Source organism: Mirounga leonina, unplaced genomic scaffold (assembly GCF_011800145.1).
Source record: "Mirounga leonina isolate KUSES-001 unplaced genomic scaffold, KU_Mleo_1.0 Mir_199, whole genome shotgun sequence".
Classification (NCBI taxonomy): Eukaryota; Metazoa; Chordata; class Mammalia; order Carnivora; family Phocidae; genus Mirounga; species Mirounga leonina.
In genome coordinates this window covers 9,715,385-9,735,939 of record NW_023270498.1, presented here as the reverse complement: position 1 = coordinate 9,735,939, position 20,555 = coordinate 9,715,385, and the positions used below count along the sequence as shown (strand labels likewise).

Sequence of the window (20,555 nt, the reverse complement as noted above, 5' to 3'; positions counted from 1 at the left end):
GATGGAAAGAGACGAGGGAGACCCCTGTTATAGAGGTAGGAGCCAGAGATGAGCAAGGCCCATACAGTGAGGGAAACAATGTGCTAGAGAAAGCAGACAAGCATCTGGTTTAGGAGCAGGGCAACAATGGGATCAAGCTCCAGGGAGACTCAGCAATCAGCCAAGCAAGTTATTAGCAAAAATTTCAGGATATTAGGAAAAAAATCCCAGGATTTGCCCCAATAAGGTTTTATTTTTTTATTATTTTTTAAATTTTATTTTGTTATTTTAATCACCATACATGACATCATTAGTTTTTTTTTATTCTTATGTTAATCCCCATACATTACATCATTAGTTTTAGATGAAGTGTTCCATGATTCATTGTTTGTGCATAACACCCAGTGCTCCATGCAGAATGTGCCCTCCTCAATACCCACCACCAGGCTAACCCATCCTCTGACATCATTAGTTTTTGATGCAGTGTTCCATGATTCATTGTTTGCGTATAACACCCAATGCTCCATTCAATACGTGCCCTCTTTAATATCCATCACCAGGCTAACCCATCCCCCCACACCCCTCTCCTCTAGAACCCTCAGTTTGTTTCTCAGAGTTCATAGTCTCTCATGGTTCGTCTCCCCCTCCGATTCCCCCCCTTCATTTTTCCCTTCCTACTATCTTTTTTTTTTTTTTAGACATATAATGTATTATTTGTTTCAGAGGTATAGGTCTGTGATTCATCAGTCTTACACAATTCACAGCGTTCACCATAGCACATACCCTCCCCAATGTCCATCACTCAGCCACCCCATCCCTCCCAACCCCCACCACTCCAGCAACCCCCAGTTTGTTTCCTGAGATTAAGAATTCCTCGTATCAGTGAGATCATATGATACAAGTCTTTCTCTGATTGACTTATTTCGCTCAGCATAACACCCTCCAGTTCCATCCACGTCATTGCAAATGGCAAGATCTCATTCCTTTTGATGGCTGCATAATATTCCATTGTGTATATATACCACATCTTCTTTATCCATTCATCTGTTGTTGGACATCTTGGCTCTTTCCATAGTTTGGCTATTGTGGACATTGCTGCTATAAACATCGGGGTGCATGTACCCCTTCGGATCACTACATTTGTATTGCCCCAATAAGGTTTTAAATCATTAAAGGCCCTTATATCTGGAGGTAGCCAGATCTACAGGACCAATTCTTCCCAGCAGAGACCTGTTCTTTGTTTGTGTGTGGCTAGCAATATCAAATAGCAATGTAGGCTCAGCTTATGCTTACCACAATGTGATTCCGTGTAGTCCTTCCTACTGACTGTGAGCACAACTGCCATATATAACTCATACTCAAGTCCTCAACCCCTGGCATGTATTAAGCACACATTAGACCTTCAGGTGGTATCTTTGAAATACTGGAATAGATAAGGACACATGGTCCAGAAAGCTTTCTATGTCCTTGGGTTCAGGTCCTCCTCAGGTTCAATGTGGACTGCTTATCTAGGGTTCCAGACTTCCCCTTTACCAGTGCATTTCTTCCCTTGGGTCCTTATACTGTCAGTTCTGAGAAGAAGATTCCAGCATAATGACTCTCTTCTAGTACTTGGGGGAGAGGAGGGTTCCTTTAATACATACCACGCACATAGGCATTGTTTGTGGTAAAGAATAAGAAGGAGGAAAATAGGTACCTCCCTTGTGTCATCGACTGGCAAATTCCTTAAACAGCTTACAATGAGTACTATCAAGAAACACATTAAATACAAATTAAAATGAAAAATTTTAACAATGTAGATTTCCACCTGCCCTTACATTTTTCTGCCTTGTCTGTGTTTCAGGTTCAGGTTTAGTGGGCGTATCCTAGGCCTGGCTTTGATCCATCAGTACCTTCTTGACGCCTTCTTCACAAGGCCCTTCTATAAGGCCCTCCTGAGACTGTAAGTGTATTATTGCAGGCCGTGGTCCCCCCAGCCCTGCCTGCAGGGCACGAGGTGCTGGCCTCCCTGGTACCTCGGACTCTCTATCCCTGTTTTGCCCTAACCATTCCTGTTTGTTGACTTTTCTGAGTGCTTAGATGTCACATAAACCTCTTAGTACAATAAAAAGGTATTTAGAGTTTTTCTGTAAGCATAGGAGAAGACTATTATAACTTCATATAATGGATATGAATCAGTTTATATAAATAATTAGAGTAATATTACAAACTTTGCATTACACTAAGTAGAATTAATCTGTCTAAAACTTAGTTGTTTTAAAATATTTTTTAAAACTTTTCTCCAATTGCCATCAAGAATCCATGAGTCAATAATTGCCCCATATTTATTATTGTCATTTAAAAAAAAAAGCATTGAATGAACTAAAAAGATTCATCCATATATTCAAGAGTATCAAATTGTTAGAATCGGTCTATATTATTTTAGCCAGGTCTGGGCATCCGTTTGTTTAACAAACTGTTTACTTTTTGCCCTTGGAATGCATCCAGGCCCTGTGATTTGAGTGACCTGGAATATTTGGATGAGGAGTTCCACCAGAGTTTGCAATGGATGAAGGACAACAATATCACAGATATCCTAGACCTCACTTTCACTGTTAACGAAGAAGTTTTTGGACAGGTTTGTGAGATGTGGGGCTTGGAAAAGAGCATTTGTTTTTTACTGTGGAAAATTCACATAACACAAAATTTACCACCTTAACTATTTTTAGGTCTACAGTTCAATATTGTGAAGTATATTCACACTGTTATACAATCAATCTCTAGGACTTGTTCATTTTGCAAAACTGAAACTATAGCCATTAAACAATAATTCCTCATTTTTCCTTCTCCCCAGTCCCTGGCAACACCCATTCTATTTTCTCTTTCTGTGAATTTGGCTGCTGTAAACACCTCACATAAGTGGAGTCATAGAGTATTTGTCTTTCTGTGACCGGCTTATTTCACTTAACTCATTGTCCTCAAGGTTTACCTACATTATAGCATGTGATAGGCTTTCCTTATTTTTTAGGGCTGAATAGTATTCCACCGTATGTATATATAGCATATTTTATTTACCCATTGATCTGTTGATGAACCCTTTGGTTGCTTCCACATTTTGGCTATTGTAAATAATGCTGCTGTGTATGTAGGTGTACATTTATCTGTTCAAGCCCTTGCTTTCAGTTCTTTTGGATATATATCCATAAGTGGGATTGCTAGATCAAAAAGCAATGGGATTTTGTTTTTAATCTAGAAAACAAAGAATCTCATTCATTTAAAATATAGTTCATTGAGGACTACTTCCTTCAATAAAGCTGCCCATGTCTTCTTCCTTCTTTTCCTTTTCATGACATGGATCTACTTTATAGAGGTTTTGAAAATCAAAGTGATAACGGATTAGAAAACACTTTTGTGAACTGTGAAATACATTTGGAAGGTATTTCTGTGATCTGTGCAACTACAAAAATACTTCTTTTTATCACTAGTGTCTAGATATTTGCTCTTCCAAAATGCATGTATATAAGTATTATTTAATAAGATAAAGCTTCTCATTTTTTTAACCAGTATTTATATATCTTTGAATGTTCTGGGTTACAGTTTTATCAGGTTAACCATAGCCTAAGTCATTTACAAGAGATTTCAAAAGTCTCTGACACGTGATAATTTGTAATGGGTCGTTGTGGGAATTGAGTTGGTAGGCTTTTTAAGTCCCTATAAGCATAAGTGTAGGCACAAATGTGAACAGCATGCTGAGTCTGTGTGTGAGAGGCACCCACTGAACTTTGCAGCACCCATACCATAGTCAAGGATTTTGGACAGGTCCTGGAAAATGTCAACATTCTGTTGAATTTCCTTTGTGTAAACATACCTCAAGAATACCCTCTTCCAGGGCGCCTGGGTGGCTCAGTTGGTTAAGCGACTGCCTTCGGCTCCAGGTCATGATCCTGGAGTCCCAGGATAGAGTCCCGCATTGGGCTCCCTGCTCGGCGGGGAGTCTGCTTCTCCCTCTGACCCTCCCCCCTCTCATGTTCTCTCTCTCTCTATCTCATTCTCTCTCTCAAATAAATAAATAAAATCTTAAAAAAAAAAAGATGCATTAAAAGGGGGAAAAAAAAAGCTTATTCCAATACTGAGATGAATCAGATGTTGGAAATACCTGACAATAATTTTAAGTCAGCCATCATAAATATGTTTTAACAAGCAATTATACATTTTCTTGGAAAAATATAGGGATATAGGGAAAATTCTACAAAAATACAGAAATTATAAAAAGAAAGACCAAAATTATAAAAATTGAAATTTATAATAACAGAAATTTAAAAAAAAGGAAATAAAAATCTTGTTAGCTTTGACCCATAGTAGAGAGATGATAGAATCAGTGAACTTGAGGACAGATCAATGTACATAATCTGGACCACAAAGAGAAAATAGACCAGAAAAATTTGAAAAGAACCTCGGAGAAAATAAAAGATGTAATGCGGGCACCTGGGTGGCTCAGTCGGTTAAGCGACTGCCTTCGGCTCAGGTCATGATCCTGGAGTCCCGGGATCGAGTCCCGCATCGGGCTCCCTGCTCGGCGGGGAGTCTGCTTCTCCCTCTGACCCTCCCCCCTCTCATGCTCTCTCTATCTCATTCTCTCTCAAATAAATGAATAAAATCTTTAAAAAAAAAAAAAAAATCCAAAACAGTTGGGCGCCTGGGTGGCTCAGTTGGTTAAGCGACTGCCTTCGGCTCAGGTCATGATCCTGGAGTCCCTGGATCGAGTCCCACATCAGGCTCCCTGCTCAGCAGGGAGTCTGCTTCTCCCTCTGACCCTCCCCCCTCTCGTGTGCTCTCTCTCATTCTCTCTCTCTCAAATAAATAAATAAAATCTTTAAAAATAAATAAATAAATAAAAGAATACCCTCTTCCATATTTGAGAAAAAATTTCTTTTCTTTTTACAACTATAGAGAGCACATTTAAATATGTTCAAGAATGTATGATTTGTTGGGCCCCAAGAGTCACATGGTGGAGCGTGTGACTCTTGATCTTGGAGTTGTAAGTTCGAGCCCCGTGTTGGGTGTAGAGAATACCTCAAAATAAAATCTTCAAAAAAAAACCCAAAAAGAACATACAATTCGGGGCGCCTGGGTGGCTCAGTCGTTAAGCGTCTGCCTTCGGCTCAGGTCATGATCTCAGGGTCCTGGGATCGAGCCCCGCATCGGGCTCCCTGCTCGGCGGGAAGCCTGCTTCTCCCTCTCACACTCCCCCTGCTTGTGTTCCCTCTTTCACTGCCTCTCTCTGTCAAATAAATAAAATCTTAAAAAAAAAAAAAAAGAACATACAATTCACTTAACTGTCTTGCCATGTACTAGGTGAAAGTACGAAATACACTATTCCCTTGTGTGTGACTTCTTTTAGCCCATTCTTTACATTTGCCTCGTAGTAGAGGGTAAATTTGTAAAATAAACACAATCATCTAGCAAGTTTAAGACAAGGGAGTAGCCATCTTAAAATTGTTTAAGTTAGATTCTTAGCCTAACTCATTACACCACAATAAATTCCACCTGGATTAGAAATATAATACAGCAGACACATAGATGCAGGTCAAAGACATCATAGGCTTTTCCTACTACATGTGTTAGTTAGGATTAGGGTCAGCTGCCTGTGAAGAAATCCAAAACGACCCTGCTGAAACTAACAGTTTATTTTTCTCTCAAATCAAAGTGTAGAGGCAGACAGCCCACGGCTGCAGTGCCTACCGTGGACACCTGCACTCATGGCCCAACCATCATGTTCGTGCCTGAAGCAGCTGGACAAAGGAACAACAGCCCCTCCCTTTAAGGAGGTTCCTGAAAGTGCCATACAACATTCCTGCTTACACCTTACTGGCCAGAATGTAGTTACATGGCACACCTAGTTGCAAGTGAAGTTAGGAATTAGTCTTTAACTGGACAGCTGAAAATCAGAGGTTCCAAGGAATGTGGATATTGAGTGGCAATTAGGATGTTAGAATTAGCCAGTATTTTTTTTAATTTTTTATTGTTATGTTAATCACCATACATGACATCATTAGTTTTGTTTTTGTTTTTGGTTTTTTGGGGTTTTTTTAAGATTTTATTTATTTATTTGAGAGAGAGAATGAGATAGAGAGAGAGAGCATAAGAGGGGGGAGAAGCAGAGGGAGAAGCAGACTCCCTGCTGAGCAGGGAGTCCGATGCGGGACTCGATCCAGGGACTCCAGGATCATGACCTGAGCCGAAGGCAGTCGCTTAACCACCTGAGCCACCCAGGCGCCCCGACATCATTAGTTTTTGATGCAGTGTTCCATGATTCATTGTTTGTACATAACACCCAGTGCTCCATGCAGAACGTGCCCTCTTTAATACCCATCACCAGGCTAACCCATCCTCCCACCCCCCTCTCCTCTAGAACCCTCAGTTTGTTTCTCAGAGTCCATCATCTCTCATGGTTCGTCTCTCCCTCCAATTCCCCCCCTTCATTCTTCCCTTCCTGCTCTCTTCTTCTTTTTTTTTTAACATATATTATATTATTTGTTTCAGAGGTACAGATCTGTGATTCAACAGTCTTGCATTTTATAATTAGCACTAGTCACCTAAGTGATAGCAGAAAAAAATAACCATCAGACTTCTGTGGCCTGTTTGTCTAGGTCCCTAAGTCAATGAATGCCAAATATACATTTCTTACATCTACATTTCTTAAACCAATGGCTAAATACCATTATGCCTCATTTGTCTTACAGATTTGAGCAGTGAGGTGAGCCCCTTAAGTGACATCCCCTTCAAACACCAACACTTTCTGATAAAAATGTTTAACATGTTATCCACCCTCCTGCCTTTCAAAAGATAGGTCACAGATCATAACTTTTAATGATTCATTTGTCCTAACAAACAAGCACCACCATACTAAATGGCAAGATCATTCTCTGTTTCCTTTCTCAAGGTCAGTCTCATTGGTCAGTTGGCCAACATTATACCAGCTGTAAAAACCATCTTCCCACCCTCTGCTATTTTCCTGTCAATGACCTGCTCTGGGTGGGGAGGCTTGTGGCTTTTGAGAATGTGATCTAATTGGGATTTGGGGGAATTGAGTATAAAGACCTTCTGGTCTATCTGTTCCCCTGGGACAACAAGGGGCATTTTTCTTTTATTTCCATTATGCCTCTTGAGTTAAGGAAATATGTTTCCTCTTTATAAAACAAACAAAGAATGCAGTTTTTCTGAGGTGCATAACCATCATCTGAGAAGAACCAGAGCTTTTTTAGTAACTTCCAGGAAAGGAAAAAGAATGAAGGAGGTAATAATGCTGAACCCAAGTGAAGGAGACTTTTTGTAAATAGTTCATCCTCCTAGAAGTGATATGTGTCACTGCAAGATCAGCTGACTTGGCAAGCATCACAATCTTTCTGTTTCCCCACAAGGTAACGGAAAGGGAATTAAAGTCTGGAGGAGCCAACACCCAGGTGACTGAGAAGAACAAGAAGGAATACATCGAGAGGATGGTGAAGTGGCGGGTGGAACGCGGTGTGGTACAGCAGACTGAGGCCCTGGTACGGGGCTTCTATGAGGTGAGACCCAGGCCCGGCTGAGGAAGGCAGGCCGCAGTCAGGGCCCTTATTACCAACACAGCTTGTGGGGGGGGGGGTGCGGGGAGGAAAGGAGAAGAAGAACCAAAGCAGGCAAAAGGCTCAGCTCCAGTCACCACACTGCAAACTTGGACACACTTGGGACAGATGAAGGAAGGGTCAGAGTTCTCTGGGAAACCTAACTCTGGTGGTAGGTGAAAAAGGCTCTCACAAAAATGGTGTTACTGTGGCCCGGGTGTGATATGACAACATTCAGTATCTCCTGTCAAGATACGTGCATGCTGTGTTTCCTCTCATTCAGTGAAACAAAAATCAGTGAAGTGAAGGTGTTGGAGGACATTGTCCACTCTTGCTAGATTTCTCTTTTGTTACAGTGTCACGTTGTGCCACATAATCCATACTAAGGTGGTAAATCAAGAGGACAGGGACAGTTGCCAGCTTCCTGTGTACCAAATGTTGACATCCTTAACCTTCTGCAGTTTAGAAACAAGACACTGTAAATGTTTTCTCGGGGCTTGGGTCTTGGAAGGTTTTCTTTCCCTGCCCGTAATGGAGAACAACATGGCTCACTGGCTCATCCACCACTAGTCTGATCAGAGGAGCTGTTCCGTTGTGCCTGATGTATTTGGCAACAAAGCATAAAGTCAGAGCTCAGAGCCCTAGCAAAGGAGGTCTTTCCAGATCTTTGAAGGAGGGAGGAAGGAACTGAGGGGAGGAAGGAAGGGAAATACAGTTGTTTTAACACAGAATGCCCATTTCTAGGAAATAAGTCATGGAAGAGAGGATACCTTTTAAGTGAAATGATAATAGTAAAAGCTCTCAAGTCACTTTAAAGTGTTTGGACCTTTTGCCTTTAAAATGCAATGATACTTGGAAACTTCAATATGACAGAGAAAGTCAAGTCAGATTTGCTCATAACATCATTTTGAGAGGGAGTATCAGAGGTAGTGAAAACCCTGGGGCCTTTTTTGAGTTCCCAGCTCATCAATGGGTTGTGTTTCAGAATGTTTAAGTCACGATTTTGAACTTAAACATGATAGCACATTGGTTAAAAAAAAAAGTTGGAAATGATGGTCAGTCTCCCAGTGTAAAACCACAGAAGTAATAATAAGGAATATAACTTCGATGTGGTTGGACCTGAAGCCTAATCTGTATTTCAGGTCGTAGACTCGAGGCTTGTCTCCGTGTTCGATGCCAGGGAGCTGGAGCTGGTGATAGCTGGCACGGCGGAAATCGACCTCAACGACTGGCGGAATAACACGGAGTACCGGGGAGGTGAGCTCGCAGGCCAGCGCACACACCGTTCACTGTTTTTTAAAGAAATTTATACTGAGGCGAATGACATAGCGTAACATTAACCGTTTTAAGGTGAACAATGCAGTGGGGTTTGGTACATTCACAGTGTTGTGTCTCCACCACCTCTAGCTGGTTCCAAAACATTGTCCTCACCCCAAAAGGAAGCTCATTACTCATTAGGCAGCTTCCTCCCACTCCGCCCTCCCCAGCCCTGACAACCATCAATCTGCATTCTGACCCTGTGGATTTACCTATTCTGGGTATTTCATGTAAAAAGAGTCCTGTAATATGTGGCCTTTTGGGTCTGGTTTCCTTCATTTAGCCTACTATTTCAAATTTGTCCATGCTGTAGTATTTCCGTACTTCATTCCTTTTTGTGGTTGAATAATATTCCATTATATATATATATATATATGTATATATATATGTATATATGTAATATATATGTAATATAAATATAAAATAATATTCCATTTTATATCTACATCTATAACATATATTCCATCACTTTTTATTTTATTTTATTTTATTTTTTTAAAGATTTTATTTATTTATTTGAGAGAGAGAGAATGAGAGACAGAGAGCATGAGAGGGAGGAGGGTCAGAGGGAGAAGCAGACTCCCTGCCGAGCAGGGAGCCCGATGCGGGACTCGATCCCGGGACTCCAGGATCATGACCTGAGCCGAAGGCAGTCGCTTAACCAACTGAGCCACCCAGGCGCCCCATCACTTTTTAAAGACTACAAAAAACTTGGCCTTACTTCAATACCTGTGCAAAGTGGGTTCTCATAACAGGCTTTCCTGTAACTTCCATGCTGAATGTTCCTTCAGGTGATCCCCATTGGGATAGTCTCTGGCCTACCTCCATGTAGATGCTTTACTGAGGACCATCCCCCGGAGGCCAGCTCCTGAGCTCGGTTACATGCTGTCAGGGAAGTGTGTCCAACTTCCTGTAGAATTGCAGCCCTGTTCCCTTCAATCTCGGTTTCCCGCAACATGGTTCTGTGATTTTTTCCAAACTCTATTTCTAAGCCTTCCCACCTATTTACCTTCACACTGCCAAACTAGTCTTCTTGAAATATTATTTTCACCAGGTCACTTCCTTACCCACAAAACAAACTCCTTATTACTTATAGAAAAGGCTTTTCAAAGTTTTTTTTTTTAGGCTCAAAACCATTTCTTTGTGTAAAATATTACAGAGAAACCAATCAAAACCACAGAGAGAGAGCGAGGTCCACCACCTCAGCCACCCTCTTCTCCCCAGTGTACTTGGCCTGAGGAGCCTCTGTGGGACCACTGGGCATTTCCTGGCATGGAATGACCACTGCCGGCCTCAGGTGGCAAGTCCCAGTGTCTCTGCCTGGCTGTTACAGCCCAGTAAGGCCCCCAGTGAGCTTCCCTTCGGCCCTCCCCAGACCCCGCTCTGCACTAGTCGGCTTGCTGTTCCCTGTGTATTTCTTCCTCGTTCTTGTTGTTCTCCATCTCTCCTGGCCTCCACTCACACAAAGCCTTCCCAGGCTCAACGCACACCTCACCTCCCACTTTCTACCCCAGCCCACATAGATTTCTCCCATGTCAGAGTGCCTCTTGCATTTGCAGCACTGGTGAATCATTTGCTTGGACTGGTTGACCCAACCATGCTCTCCCAGCTGTATGGGGACAGTGGCCCGACTGGTCCTACTGGCCTGAGAGCAAGTACTGGACACATGGGCATCTTCTGTTCACTGAGCTTGCCGTTTACCTCCAGCCCTTCTTAAGTCCTAGACTTGCCCACAGTATGTGGTTACCAAGAGCTAAGACATCAGAACAGAGAAAATACATTGAAATATTGGGTTGATAGAGGGTTTTGTCTCTTATCATCCCAAGGATCTCTAGCCACACCTTTTCTCATTTACACGAGGCAGGAAAATGGCTGGTGGGGTCCCAGTTGTTCACATAGAAAGCAGACATCTCTGAGGACATCCCTCAGAGCATAAAATCTTTTTATAAAATGTCTATTTTCTAAATCTGCTTTTGCTATAAAACTTGACCTAGTTGCACAGATTGTCTTAGACCTGTGTGAAGGCCATCGTTAGAGAAATTGGCAGACTGACAGCAGCTGTTCAGTTCTCATCACACCTGCGGTATATGTCACCTCTCCCCCTTCCTCCTCCTCTCTGCACAACCTCCCTGACTCTCCCTCCTTCTGCTCCATTCAGGTTATCACGATGGGCATCTCGTGATCCGCTGGTTCTGGGCCGCCGTGGAGCGCTTCAATAATGAGCAGAGACTGAGATTACTTCAGTTCGTCACGGGAACATCAAGCGTGCCCTATGAAGGTTTTGCAGCCCTCCGAGGAAGCAATGGGCTTCGGCGTTTCTGCATAGAGAAGTGGGGGAAGATTACGTCTCTCCCCAGGTAGGGGCTCCTGCCAGCCTTCAGGAAACCCACCAAAGAGGGCCAGTATACTTTGATATTGGAGCTTGGGTGATGATCCTTTGGGATGGAATTCTTTCCTGCCACCCAAGTTATTGTTATATGAGTTATTGGTCAAAGGCACCAGTGAGGAGTCTCTGGCAGGTGAATTTAGACCATATTCTCAGTGGTTTTTTGATTATTGATGGTATTTAGGCTGTAGTGTCATGGCCCATGTGTCACTCGCGGGAAGCTTTCCAATCTGTATGTAGCCCAATTTAACTTGAGGAATGTCTGGCCAGGTAAGAGTGGGAGGAGAGTCTGGAAGCCCAAAGTAACCCTTCCAGCACTGTATTTGTACTTCTCGAGCACATCACTTGATACTCTGTAGGATGGTTGTGCATGTACATGTCACATTTTTCCTACTATGTTTTAAAACATGTGAGGACAAGACCATGAGTATCTCACGTCTCTACAGTGACTTCTATATAGTAAGCTGTCAAGGAGATTATTGTGAGATAAATGCAGTAAAGGAGACACTAGGGATCCAGGCAATTTAACGGAACAAATTCCCTGTGCCATGAGTTCTAACACTTCCTGGGTCCTTCCTAGGCCACTTTGAGCAGCCTTTTCTTGCTCAGTGAAATAAAGAGCACTAAAGAGATACTTCTGTTTAGGTACCACAGTAATAAATACTGCTCAACAACAGGAGAAAAGATTGATCCATATTATTTTCTTCAACTATGATATTTTCTAATTATAAAAGAAGATTCACATTTAATTCAGCTGTTTCCACATGGCCTCCCAGATACTATTGCTAAACCCCAATGGAAGGATTTACTGAACTATGATTTGCATGCAGATCTCCCAGACCTTCCACTGTCCTGAAGACAAGTCACCTGAGCATCAGGAGGCCCAGGAAACAGAGTGCATGCCCAGCTGGTCAATAACAGCCTAAAGCCTTGACATAATTTTCAGCCCTGGCTTCACCCACTTGTTCAGCAGACCCTCAGTGCTCATTCGCATGGGTCTGCTGATAGCTGAGCCTACTGAATTAAATCTGGCAAGAAAATAAAGCTAAAAAAGGCAAGATTTCCATTTGTCTAGTTTAATGATAGATTTGGAAGATGAGGTTATTTGGGAACAGTCTGTTTTTATTTTAGATAAATGAGTTTGCATCACCATTTGATGATAGCCCACCCCTCCCCCAGCATCATGTGCACCCTGAAGAGTGGCTAAGACACAACCATCTACCTTCCCAGAGGAGTTTATAATCTAGGGAGGAACACAGCCCAAAAGTAATAAATCACAACACGAGGTGGAATCAGAGGAGCACTGAGAAAGGAAGGTGTCGTGAAGATATAGAATACAGACCAAATCCCCACTGAGTTGGGAAGAGGAGATGGCACAAGAAGATGGCACTTAGGTGAGCATTGAGGGTCAATGAATGAGTAGAGGGGAATTCCAAGCTGAAGCAGGAAGGATTGCTGAACCAGCGTGGAGAACAAGATATCCAAAGTGATACTCATAAGGGATGAGATTGAGAAAGATAGTTTGGTGGGTCACAGAGGGAAGACTCTGCTGAGGAGTCTCTGTTTTATTCATTAGGAAATGGAAATAGGAATTGTTTTTGTCATTTGGGGGCCACAGATTGAGTCTAATTACAAATTTCCTTTGAGAAGCTTTGAAATGTACATTAACACTATTAACCCACATAAAGAGCTTATAAGATAGACATTGGGCTTATAATTGGGCTATTCACATCTGGGCCAAGGCATCCCTAAAAATGTTGCCATTCTGCAAACCCCAGAGAGGATTCCTTGGGGAGGCAGAGCGTTAGGCCAAGAAGGTCCCAAGAAGCAAGTGCTGAGATGCCTCTGGGAGGACAGTGAAAATGACCCTCTGGAGAGTAACCCCTAACTAGTCTTCCTTGTACATATTCTGAAGATCCAAGAACCTAAAAAGGGTCACCAATGTGTGCAGAGAAAGAAGTAACTTCTGACTTCCAGGAACAGAAATTTGGGTAGATGTAGCCAGACCACGTGGCAGATGGCAGGAAGCCCAGAGGCTAGCAGGGGCACCAAACAGACACAGGATGACCCAGGACTTCCCAGAGAATGTGAGCCCACTGCACACTGCCCACACTGGGAGGAGAGGTGGTCTGGAACTGCTCTGTTCTCAGATCTTCCCCTGTAGAGAGGCAACTGGCTTCCCAGATGAGAGTGCCAAATAGTGTCACAACCAAACCTGAATCATAGCCCAGGCTCAATAAAACCTTTACATCAATTCAAGTCCTTGAATTGTAGGAGGGTTAGGAAGGAGGACTTTGAGAGTAGTGGTTTCCAGGATGTAATTTTACAGTGTCTGGTAAAGAAAGTTCAGTATCAGATGGGTGGGATAGTCACTGGGGTTGAGGTCAAGGAGCTGGCAGGTTAGGGCATCCCTGTGGACTCAGATACTACACAGTCTGGTGAGAACACCTGAAATGGGAAAGATTTAAGCAATGTACCAGAGATTTTAATAAATGTAATTAGCTGGAAGGTCAGAAGGTATGGAAGATAGATCTAGATCACGGATTTGCAAACTTTTTAACCATAGGCCACAGAAAGAAATACCTTTTACATAACATTACAACCCAGTACAAGCATATCTACTTGTGTGTGTGTGTGTGTGCACGCGCACGTGTGTGGTGTGTGTGTCTGAAATACAAGTTCCTCAAAACAACACTTTACCTTCCTGCCTGAAGATGACACGCCGTATCTTCTAATCTATCCTATTTGATTGAAATAAAATGTCAGATAAAGCCTGTAATTATGGGGGAAAATATCTAAATGGCACGGGATTCAAAGGAACAGAATTTTTTAAACATTTGATTCCCTCTTATTTTTTTATTTATTTATTCATTTTTATTGAAGTATACTTGACACAGGATGTTACATTAGTTTCGGGTGCACAGCATAGTGATTCCCCAAGTCTGTAAGTTGTGCTGTGCTCACCATGAGTGTGGCTACCATCTACAACACTCTGATGATGTCATTGACTACATTCCTTGGATTGTGCCTTTTATTATTATGACATATTCATTCCATAACTGGAAGTCTGTACCTCCCACTCCCCTTCACCCATTTTGCCCATCCTCCCACCCTCTCCTCTCTGGCTACCACCAGTTTGTTTTCTGTATTTATGGGTCTGTTTCTGCTTTTTGTTTGTTTGCTTTGTTTTATTTTTTAGATTACACATATAAGTGAAATCATTTGGTATTTGTCTTTCTTTGTCAGACTTATTTCACTTAACATAATACCCTCCAGGTATATGTTGTCACAAATGGCAAGATCTCATCCTTTTTTTATGGCTGAGTAAAAGGAACAGAAGTTTTTGATCAAAGATTGACAAGTAATGATCTAGAATTGGCAGTGGGGCATGAGCAGAGTGCTCATCCACATCACAGAATGTGGCAGAGTGATCATTGGCCATCTCTACTCATGGGGACTAAGAAAGGATGCTAGGACTTGTAGGCGATGTCCAGAAAGGAAGAGTGGGAGATTTTCCTTACTATGGAACAAGGACTGGGGAGGGGAGAGAGGAGAGGCTCCAAAGGAAAGAAAAGCATGGAAGCTAGTCAGAGTAGACACAGCACAAGACAGCATGGAGAGGAGAGAAACTTAGGGGTTTACATTTGGAGTAAGGACCAGGGATTACAGAACTATGAGTCATGGGCAGGTTAGCATAAAAGTTGCAAACAGAATTCTAACAACATGCTTCACTGCAGATGGAAACTGAGCCCAAGCCCAGGCGGAGGGGGAGGCCTGGTTAAGCTGGGCAGTTGGCTTACTCTATAGGGACGGCTCTCAAGGGGGATGGGAGAGGTGATTTTACCCCCTACTGGACATTCAGCAATGTCTGGAGACATTTCTGGTTGTGGGGGAGAGGATGCTATTGGCATCCAGCCGGTAGAGGCCAAAGATGCTTCTAAACACACAGGACAGCCCCTCACAACAGAGAATTAGTAAGTTTAAAATGTTAGTAGTGCCAGGGTGAGAAACCCTGCCCTGTGGACCATAAGGCTACAATGGAGGCTTCGGGGAGCCATTGGCAGTTCAGAAGAGAGACTGACAACCACTGAGAAGCCATAGAAAAGCCACGGGGAGAGAGATGTTCAAGAAGAAAAGATGCCAAAGGCTCTTAAAGAGCTTGAGGAGGTGGGGATAGAGAATGGGTCCCTGGATTTGGGGATCAAGAGGTTCTTGAGAAAGTTGAAAAAGAGTAGGTTCAGTAGTGACGAGAGTGAGAACCATCTATAGAGTGAGGCCGTGGTTGGGCAATGGAAGAAGATGGCATGAACAGAGGACAGGACTTGTAAAACTGGCCTCACAGCTCGCTGAGCAACCAGCAGCAGAGAGCAGTGATTTGTTTGCTTTTAGTAGTGTTGTTTGCTTTTGACCAGGCTTAAAGTGGTCTCTTCTGGGGAGAAGCATACTCTCTTTGGCATTGGCTACCATTTTAATCAATAACTTGGAAAAAAATCAAGGAGACAGGGAGATCAATCATGCAGATGATACAAATTAGAAGGGCAAATCATACAGTGATTGACACACTCTAAATCCTGAATTATCTCAAAATGCTGGAATCCTAGATTAACACCAACAGAGTGAAAATTGACCTGGCATGATTGAAAAGATCCACATGGAGTTCCATAAAATCAATTGCACAAATAGGAGATCAGGGTGATTCATTTGCCAGTAGTTTCTGTGAAAAAGGCTGAGGGTCTTGAGTCACCACAGGTGTGACACAGTTCCTGCAGTCACAACTGCAATCATGGTTGCATCACAGATGACAAAAGGCATTTATGTGTATTCTAACATTGGCCCTCACAACAAACCCCTGAGGTACACAGAACATATATTAATACCCACATTTTACAAGTGAGAAAACTGAGGCTCAGAAAGACTAGCTGACTTTCCCAAGTTGATAAAGCTAATAAGTGGCTAGACTGGGATCAGATTAGAGGTCTTCCAGACCCTGGTTTTGTGCTTTCTCCACCACCCCAGTGCACCCTGGAAGACTGGGCCCAGTGCCCAAGGAGGAAAGTAAGCAGGCACTCTGAGCTGTCAGAACCACACCTGGAGGACTGCAAGCATTTAAGAATGCTAAATTGAATCATGATTTGATTGTGTTCATTCATTCTAGTTTACAAACTAGAATCTATTTTAGAGAGTTATCCAAAGCTGGTGATAAATACAGCAAAAGCAAAATAAAGAAACTCTGGGTGTTCACACGAGGTCTTGAAGGGGTGCCATTTGCTAATGCTTTCAGATTTTTCCCAGAAATCACCTTTTACAGAATTCATTTCGTTTGCAAATATGGGATTTTTTGCTAACATTTCCACTCATGAGTGCCAGTTAAAGAATAAACCAAGACAATGATGTCTGCTCATATCCCGTGCCTAACTAGTTCAGCTAGGTTCAAAAGCATACTTGGGATTTTCCTGCCCCACTTAACATAGCTAGCCAGAGCCCAAAGTATGTCCTAGTTTTAATCTTTCTGAACACTGTAATTGTCATCCTACTCATTTTACTGAGGGCTCTTCCACTTTTACTCAAATGAGTTTAGGTAAAATATTTTAATTATTTTCTTGTGAAGTCAACATAGGCCTACTGGAATCTTAGATCATAATCTGAGACCTCTACTAATCTTGGTCTATTTTTATGCTTCTTCTCAGTTAAGTTCTTGAGGCCTAAGGCCAGATGCACTACTATCCTGTGCCCACCATTGGAGCTTGTGAGGGGAGGAGTTTGGGGGGTAGTTTCCCAAGGACAATGAGGGAGCTGTGACCAGGAAAAGGAGGAATGGGTGTTGAGAGGCAAACACAACAGTATCCTCCCCCTGAGCACTGCATCAGCCTCATCAGGAACTCCGAAAACAAAGGTATAAATAATATACAACTTCCCTGGGGATCTTATAATCAGAAGAATTCAGTATCCCAAATGAAATTCAAATGAAGGGAGAATGGTTTCTTTGGTTAGAGTTTTGTTTATTTGTTTGTATATATACTTGTTTTGTGATATTTTATCTTCTTCTATTTTTTTATTATTTTATTTCATTTCATTTTAATGTGCCCTTTTTTGTGCTGGTCGGCCTTTCAAAACACCACCACAACACACCACCCCTTCTAGGAAGCAAAAGGCGTGAAGTTAACCTTGAGCTGCACCCATCCCCCATCCTCCCTACTTTGCTATAGTCCTTGGCCTCAACCAGAGATTCCATAAAAACAAAGAACATCCGACAGGGAGAAACTAGTCAGGTGATTTGAAGTTCCACAGGAGGAACCTGTTCTGGGCCTTTGGGGCTCACCACTGAGCCCTATACAAGTGATGCAGGATCTGGTCCTGGCGTGTACCTTAGAGCAAGGTGGGGGAACCCATTCCTTATCTAAACCAGGTACTGGCATGCATGGCACCAAGGGTTGAATGAAGGATATGGCAAGTAAGGCAGAACCCAGGGCACGGGGATGCTCCAGGCAACCAGGGAAGACTATTCCACAGGCTCAGCTGTCCTTGGACATGCAACATTCTGGTGTCGGGTTAGCTGTGTCTCACTGAAAACAGAAGAGTTAGACTGTCCCCAGGGCTCCCCTGACTTGACAGAGCTTTGGATCTCAAAATTCCAGGGCATCTCGTGGTACCTGTACATCAATGTACATGGTTCACTGTGGCCCAGAAATCAGAGCTGGACAAAGAGACTTGGGAATATGATCTTCTAATAATAATTATGTTTCTGCCTCCTTCACGGATCACCTCCAAGTTCGTAGGTCAATTGCAGGATAAAGCTGATACCATAGAGTCGCTGACTGATTCGCTTAGTACCGTTCTACATTAGTGTGGTTTGCTTATAAACGCAAACCATCTGTTTCCAGGTATCCTACTCCCTCAACTGGTTTATTTGTGTCTAGAAGACTATTGTCCTTAGTTGCAAGGCTTTATGGTGGTCCAAAATCATGGTTGTGCTCACTTTTTATTCACTTTTGCTTCATAGCTTCAGACTGATCACAGACACATACAAACCAGTTGTACCTTTGAAACAAACACCTTCATCAGTCTTTTTTCCCCATTCAGGGCACACACATGCTTCAACCGATTGGATCTTCCACCTTATCCCTCATACTCCATGTTGTATGAGAAGCTGCTAACAGCAGTAGAAGAAACCAGCACCTTTGGACTTGAATGAGGAAATGGAAACTCACCTGACATTTTCCTGGCAGTCACATCACCCTTTCTGGGATGATCCCCTTGCCCTTTCCCTGAATCAACTCTCCTTTGATTTTGGTATTCCATGACTTTTATTTTCAAACCAAATCAGGATTGACAAAAGCTGTGCATGAAGAACTGCCTTCTTCTGAGATCCAACCTTCAGGCTTATCTCCTCTATTCTCGATGAACTGCCAGCCTGTATGCAATATTAAACAACAGCTGTCTCAAGGTCTGTGTGTATCTCCACATACCTCCATTACTAACAAGGAAATAGGAATGCAAGTTATGCTACACTTGACCAAATGGTAATAAAAGTTTACTTCCATTTATATAATTTTAGGGAAATTGGAGCATTAAGCATTCCGAGCTTTTATACGCCCATGTCTTCTGAGCAGAACCACCATTTTTTATAATTTCTAACAACCAATTCCAGGCCTAGGAGCCAACCAACAATTTCTTTTCCTCCCACTCTCCCTTTTCCCATGCATACCATCCATCCAAAAACAGCAGTAGCAAAGCTGAAATTTTTATACATTCAACTCATGAGTCATACGTGGCCTCAGTCCCATCAGCTGGAACTAGCCTAGACATATGGTGCAAATATTACACTTTCCAACAAATAACACCAAGAAAAATGCCTCCTGCCAATGCAACACAGTGCATCTCAAGGGTTGTGGGGATTGTTGCTCAACATGAGTTTAGAGAAGTTTAGGAGGGGCACGCCCCTTGTGAACATTCACCGCACAAGAAGCAAAAACTTGTGCACACGAAGGAGCTCTCATTATGTAGCATAAAGGATCAGGCTTCTACCCCCACTGTGTTGTGTAGAATGTGATGAAGCAAGCAGGAGAGAGGGAAGAAGGCCATATTAGGTTGGTTTGAATACCTGAGTTCTGTACTATTTTGTTTTGCTTTGCTTTGTTCGGTCAAGCTACATTTCTCCTTCACGAGGGAAAAAAAATGTATAGATTATCTCATGACTTTTGTTAAAGGTGATTGGCAAACAAACTCTTGTTTTAACTTTGATATTGTTTTTTTCATGCCACTTTCTTTTTTTCTTTTCTTTATTGTGTGTTCGAATTCCTTCACATTTGATGGTCCACATTTGACACGTCAAATGAGAAGCTGCAGAGAGTGATGGTGCTTGTTTGGGGTCAAGGGCAATATAATACTCCTTCTTCACCCACAGCGATCCTCCTGGAGCAGACACCTAACACCCCAAAGGCACGTTGATTTGTCAAAATAGATCTCCAGTTTCTTTTAGCACTCAGTAAAGAGATATCTCGGAAAACTTAGTGTTTTCAGAAAACCACTGCAGGCTCCAAAGACAGCCTAACCTCTTGATTACATTTGGAATAAGCCCAAACAGAATGGTCATTTCTATTTTTCTAACCTTGTTCTCCATGTTGTCTGAAATGTGTCATAAGTGAAAGTGTTTTTCTTCACTGGGAAAAGAAGAGCTAAAGGGGCCCCCCCACTGTTGCGATGTCACATTGTTACTTCCAATATATTAAACAAGGGAGAAATGTGAGAAATGTAAGACACAGTTAATCTGACAGGAAGCCATGCCTTGTGCTCATTGTATCAGTGTGTGTCCGGGCACTGCGTTGTGTTTCCTGGGTCCCAAAATGAAACTTCTTTTAGTAGGAATTATTTATAATGCCCAGCACCCCTTGCGGCTGTGTGTCTATTGTCAATCAGGAAATAATATGTTACAGAAATTTAGCTTTATATTGTTGTCTAAAAAGAATATTTACCAAGATAAGACTGAATGTATAGGTTGCATAATATAAATTTGAGGGATCTGTAAAATTCAGTTCACATTTCAGTATCTGAAAAGTTATGGGTTCCAATGGAGCTATTATTTATAAAATCAGAGCATAAGGATAATGCAAATCATTTCACCATTTTACCTCTTTGAACAGCATCTCTAGTATAGGGATCGTCTTTCATTTTTAGAACTTGGTGTTCTCCATGTGTAAATACTCATTAATTCAAGCACTCGATTCTTTTTTTAGTACTTATCTTATTTGTTAGGCATTGGCAAGGGAGGAAGATGTTCAAAAGACAGAACT

At 42.3% G+C, this 20,555-nt stretch overlaps 1 protein-coding gene across 3 annotated transcripts in view; it reads left to right on the top strand.

Moving 5' to 3' along the window:
- The window catches only part of HECW1 (HECT, C2 and WW domain containing E3 ubiquitin protein ligase 1), a 434,723-nt gene extending 416,266 nt beyond the window's left edge, over positions 1–18,457 (top strand). For all 3 annotated transcript variants that reach the window (XM_035026508.1, XM_035026507.1, XM_035026506.1), the window contains 6 exons: positions 1,823–1,921; positions 2,467–2,596; positions 7,380–7,526; positions 8,705–8,819; positions 11,038–11,236; positions 18,346–18,457. In XM_035026508.1, the coding sequence (XP_034882399.1) occupies positions 1,823–1,921; positions 2,467–2,596; positions 7,380–7,526; positions 8,705–8,819; positions 11,038–11,236; positions 18,346–18,457 (802 nt within the window). The remainder of the gene's footprint in view (positions 1–1,822; positions 1,922–2,466; positions 2,597–7,379; positions 7,527–8,704; positions 8,820–11,037; positions 11,237–18,345) is intronic.
- Positions 18,458–20,555: the final 2,098 nt, after the last annotated feature.